The following is a 5,895-nucleotide window of genomic DNA, read 5'->3' as shown; positions in this document are numbered from 1 at the left end:
GCAGCTCTAGAGGTGCTCACCCCATGTCAGAGAGGCCACCCCCAATAACATCAAACCCTGTTTTTAGATGCCCCAGCCTGAGCAAAGTAGCACATGAATATAGCTTTAGTAACGCTAAACAAATCTTGTTTTTCAAGACACCCTACAAGATTGCTTGGTGGTTTACATATGTTTTATGAGACATGCTTTTTGATATGTGTTGTTCCACTGCATCCGTGTACTATCTTGCAGGTAAGTGCAACTCCAGGACGCTAGACACAATGAAACAGGTGGCAACTGCAACATGCTGTTTCTAGCTCTACCTAACTTATGAGAGCACAACTGGTGCAACTGCTCATTTCACTATTTACACCAGAGACCTCCTTAAGAACAAGGACTGCCTCTCACAGGCTGCATGCTGTACAGCAAAAATTGAGTGTTGGCTTATGTCCCAAAAGTACAGGAGTAGCATTTTGGAAATGGTTAAAGGAACAGCAGCATTTCTTTTTAAATACCAAGCTACAACTGTGCCCATTTAGGTCTGGAAAGAAAGTCATACGTGAGGACAGCTTGGTTAGGATCAGGAAAAAAAGAAAGAAAAAAAAAAATCTAGTGGGAGAAGAGAACAAAGCCCTGGTTCAAGAATGCCATTGTTCGTGCAACTGTAAACCTAGGGTCTATAAAACCACTAAGCAGAAACTGAAGTTGGCTGAAGCAGGTAATGTATTACTAAATGCTAGAGCATCTTATAAAATTCTTAAGGCTGCATAATGACAGAAGACTTGAAAGGCAAAAGAAACAAGTTTCTCAGATGAAATCTTCAGATTTCAGTACTTACAGATGTGTTAGGACATAGACCTTGCACAGATGTAAAAGGTTCTGAATGGCAGCTGTACAGATAGAGGTGATCCTGCAGCTACTCAAGTGTGCTCCAGCATTGTTGAATGTCAGGCACACAGTATGCCTCAGCTGCAACATTTACCTTGCATCTCACATCCAGAATCCACAGGCAGAGGAACAGAGGAGGTAAAAAAATTACTGGTTTAATTGTAAAAAGTTTTCACATGAAAAAAGCTTCAGATAAAAGATGACTCATAACTTTAATTTAGCTTTAAATACTTGCTATTTGCAAACCAAACAAGACATTCCCCACTCTCCCCATGTTACCTATAAACCAAACCAACAAAGATAGCTTTCAGTTGAACAAAGCATGCCTAGGAGATAAGGGGTGAGAAATATTTTCTGCATCATTATGTGACCTACATGCACTAAGAAAGAAATGGCATCAGTCACCACACAAAGAACACATCAAAATGTGAAATTTAATAGCATTCCTAAGACACATTTGGGAACAAAAAGTTGATATTGCCACTCTTGTTTTAACTACTGCAAAAATATGAATGGCTCTTGCCTGTAATTTGTTTTCCATGCTCAGCTTTATTGAAGGTTATATATACCCAAATTCCCAGCTGACTGATATTTTAAACCAGTGGAAGAGAAATCATTTCTTTCTTCTCTTTACAAAGAGTAGTGAGAAAAACAGGTCCTATTCTTCAAGCATTCATGTTGAAATCATCTTATTGCTACACATTTGTAAAGAAACTAGAGCAATGAGGTCCCTAAGGACAACTACAACAACAATGGTAACGACTTGAGGCACGCAGTGCGCTCACTACACCGAACTGCAGCAGAGTGAGTGCAACTGAAGGTACACTGGGAACCTTACAGTAACACACCTTGAGTGTACAGCTATATGGTTTGTAGACTCGTCAGCCTTCCCAAGTTATGTATGCATGCCAGGATCCCTACAGGAATTTTGGCTCTTCAGATACTGCCAAATTACTGAATTCCCAGGACAGAGCAGGCTTGAAAAGAAACTCCATGTAGTTTACTGTTAAAAGGTATTTTATGCATGCACTCTTTATTCCGTGAGTCAAGTTTATTCTTTGTGACATCACTCAGTTGATTTTTTCATTCATGTGAAAGGAATTACGTTACACCAGCTTATCTGAGAAGCCCAAGAAAATGAAGCTAGAAATCTTTCATGCTGAAAAGACCACTACAAAAAAAAATCTCTAGAATGTTATCTTTGAGTATGTAAAGCCTAATGTCCCCAACAGATGTATTTCCTCGAACAAGTAACTCAAACTGAGTTACCTTAACAGTGATAAATCACAGTTTCATCATGCAGGTGAGAAGCAGCAACTCTGATATTCAGAGCAAAAATTTTCAGTACACCTTTTTCCTTAAAAAGATGTGTTATATCAGCACTGCACTTACACAATCCGATCTTTCAGAGTCTTCAGACTATAGGCCTTTGCCACCATCCTCCCTTGCCTTGGGAAACCTGACCACTAACAAATACTTAATAAACTTTCTTTGGACATATCCATGCACAGAAGAAAATCAGAGCAGCCATTCAGATAAAATATTATAGGTTTATTTAAAACTTATTTTCCACTTGAATATGCAAAATACAAATTCCAACAAAATGTTCATTTTTACTTTGTAGTTTACAAATATACAAAATAGAAGTTTGCTTAAATTTATATTACATATTTATTATGTAAAGAACTATATAGAAAACATTTGTTCTGCTTAAGGCATATTTGGGAATAAACCATTGTACAAACTATTGCACATCGAAACCACAGTGCATTACAGACTGTCTGCATAAAGTTATTTTCTTAAAAAAGATAAACCAGGTTTATTTACCTGATTTAGGTCATTATCAGTGATCGGAAGACAAAAATATTTCCTTGTCAGATATGCAGCAGTTTGAGAACTTTGGCTTCCTGCTTTTGGTACCTCTAGAACTAACAGTCACTAAGCACCATGAAATAGGCTTTTAAAATAGAATTCTGTACCTGAATTTTTCCTCCTCTTTTAACATCGTAATGGCTTTCAGAAGGAAAAAAAAAGGAAACTACAAGATGACATTTACATCTAATATTGCATTGAAAGAAAATTAAGGGAATGCCATTTCCCTGTGTAATATCCCCACCCTCCGAACTACACACAGTCTGTTTAACCCTGATATCCGTGACTTCCAGTCACTCCTTGGCATTTCGTAGTCCGGAAATAATTCAAGTTGGATTTACAAATGGAATGATAGAAGAAGATCCAGTCATTGACCCCAATGTTTTTGGTTCTCTTTAAATGTGTATATATATATATATAAAAAAGTTGCAACGTCTGTATGCAGTTATCCCTCTTTTCCACTCTTTGGTAGACTTCACCTTGATCATCTGTAGTGCTTAAACTATGTTCTCCCCATCTTGCAGAAGACAGTCCTTGTGCTGTAAATACTGAATCTCTATGGCAGTTGGGGAAAGCTCCACTGCTTCCAACTAAAAGTGCCTCTTCATGTGTAAGGCAAGGTGGTCCGACCTGGAAAATGCTCTGTCACACCGCTGGCACTGGAAAGGGCGGTGGCCTGTGTGTTTTCTGTAGTGACGAGTAAGTTCATCAGATCGGGCAAACTTCCACCCGCAGCCTTCCCAGTCACAGTGATAAGGTTTCTCACCTTTAAAAAAACAAACAAACAAAAAAACACAACAAATGAAAACAAAACAGGTCAGTTCGGGGTTTTTTTGTGCTTACCACTTCTAACACCTTTCTTTCAAGAAACACTAACACACATTGTCCCAGGTAAGAAAAAGGGAGATGTCATAGAAAATGCAATGAACTTCTTGAAGCGGTTGCAAGCAAACTAAATAACAGAGTAAGACTGTCTTTTCAAGATGTACAGGTACTATAAAACACTCCCATTGCTGAAATCTTCACTAAAATGCTCATTTCCACTGTTTGCCTTGCACACGCATCTTCAGAGCACACAAGTTGAGATAATAGAGTGTATTTTTGCCAGCTAATGTTATACGATCAAATAGCAACCAGAAATAGCTTGGCAGACATAATGTATTTAGATAATTGTAGGTCTCAAGAATTAAAAAACAGCTGGAAACTGTTTTCATTAGCTCAGCCTGATTAAGAACTCAATCTTACTGTCTTCACTATAACAAAACCACTGTTGACAGCAAGACGAGTTTCCCTGACAATTACAAACTCCCAGTCCTACACATACTGGAGACGGTGCTGACCAGCTTGGGGCAAACGGGAAGTACTAGTCACTTGACCGATCCCCCCCCCACCACTGCCATTAGCTGAAGATGTAGCCTAAGTACTGCACTACCAGTAGTTTCTCCCCTTCCCATCTCCTCTCCAGGAGAAAGTTTTGAATCAAGTTCACAATCCAGGGATTTAAATTATGCAAATTCCCAGGTTATTTAATCACTGTTACGGAATGCCCGCACTGACGAAACCACACATGATGTACCTGCTTTCACAAGCTCAGTTACTGCAACACCACATTCAGCTGCAAGGTTGAAGTTTGAACTCAGGCTCAGATACACACTTTGGTAGATTTTATCCGAATTCTAGCATTAGCCAATCAACCATTAAATTCTGCCTCTTTGGTGCTAGTGCAGGGGAAGATGTGCTCCCACGCATAGGCGAGGCACCCCGTCAGTGCTGCCAACACAGCTGAAAGCCCTACTTGCAAGGGGCCCATCACAGTTTCCTCAGAAAGGGAACAGCGGCTTGCAGAGGTGCACAATCTCTTGCACTACAGCAAGCCAAGAGGGGTGCGTGTGTGAAGCGTTTAACCACATGCAAAGCAAGCAGTGTCTTAGAGAGAGGTCTGCTCCCTTCTCAGAAGTGGGCCAACACCATCTAGAGCAACAAATCCCAGCTGACTTCCAACTACCTGCTAATTAGCTAGCCACATAGCAAGAGAGGAGCAACAAACTTTGCCTTGGCAAGAAACCCACCCGCTCCCACATCTGAGTCATTCCGAACCATTAAGCAAAACGCCAAGCCAGTAAGCAAAGACTGCACAGGACTTCACGTAGCCAAGGGGGGAGGAAAAAAAGCTCAGAAACCCAGCAGAGAAGGGTTACGACTTGCTACTTTTAGCCCTCCTCCTGTGCTCCCCCCTTTTCAGGGTCCGAGGGTCTCACCCCACACCCCTCAGGCCAGGGCATCCCGCTGACCCTAGCACTGGGACTAACCTGTGTGGGTTCTCAGGTGTGCCTTGAGATGAGAGCTCTTGGTATAGGTTTTGCCGCAGCCCGCGTAATCGCAGGTGTGTGTGGCCGTCCTTTTCCTAGGCCATGACCGGCGTCCCCTCTTGGGCTTGGTCTCCTCAGGCTGGCAGCTCCCCGGCGGCATCAGCTCTAGAGGCAGAGAGGGAGGAGTGAGCACCGCTGCGGCCAGCACCAAAGTGGGCGCCCCAGCGTGCCCACTGCTGAAGCACGGGGACTCACCTTGGTACTGGAGTGTGCCAGGTGGCAGCTGCTCAGGCAAGAAGGTGGGGTAACCGGGGGCCGGGGGGTACCCCGGGGGCAGCGGCAGCGGTGGGTGGCTCAGCCCAGGGGCAGCAGGGAGACAGTCTCTGCCGCTCAGCATCTCCTCGGGCCCCAGTGAGGGCGTAGTCCGGGCGGGCAGCGGGCGGCCCAGGGAGAAGTCGTGCTGGGGGGCTCCTCGGGGGCCACTGCCGTGCGGTGGCGGCGGTGGGGCCAGGGTGCACGGCAGGGCAGCCTCCTGCTTGATTTTGGGGCACATCCGTGGCAGGGGGCTGTAGGGGGCCCCGGGGCCCTCGGCGCCGGGTGGCGGAGCAGCAGCTGGGGGGCCGCTCTTGGGGCTGAGCCCCGGGTGGCTGTACTCGCCCACCGCCTTCACCACGAACTTGCCCTGCAGGCTGCCCAGGGGCGGCAGCGCCGCCGGCGCCGGCAGGTACACCGGGTCCAGGTCGGGCCGCATGAGCTCAGCCACGAAGCCTCCCGAGGGGGACACGTCGGTGATGTCAGCCAAGTTGAAGGGGGCGGCAGGGCCGCCAGCGGGGGCCCCATCGCGGCT

General features: G+C 45.0%; 1 protein-coding gene across 1 annotated transcript in view; it reads right to left on the bottom strand.

Annotated features, from left to right (window-relative positions):
- Nucleotides 1–2,405: 2,405 nt before the first annotated feature.
- The window catches only part of LOC104832401 (Krueppel-like factor 4), a 117,994-nt gene continuing 114,504 nt past the window's right edge, over nt 2,406–5,895 (bottom strand). Inside the window, exons 3-5 of the mRNA XM_010568555.1 lie at nt 5,304–5,893; nt 5,049–5,213; nt 2,406–3,505 (exon numbers count right to left, since the gene is read on the bottom strand). Coding sequence (XP_010566857.1) covers nt 3,330–3,505; nt 5,049–5,213; nt 5,304–5,893 — 931 coding nt within the window. The 3' untranslated portion in view covers nt 2,406–3,329. The remainder of the gene's footprint in view (nt 3,506–5,048; nt 5,214–5,303; nt 5,894–5,895) is intronic.

Source organism: Haliaeetus leucocephalus, unplaced genomic scaffold, assembly GCF_000737465.1.
Source record: "Haliaeetus leucocephalus isolate CR32 unplaced genomic scaffold, Haliaeetus_leucocephalus-4.0 Scaffold249, whole genome shotgun sequence".
NCBI lineage: Eukaryota > Metazoa > Chordata > Aves > Accipitriformes > Accipitridae > Haliaeetus > Haliaeetus leucocephalus.
This window is presented reverse-complemented; position numbering and strand designations above follow the sequence as displayed.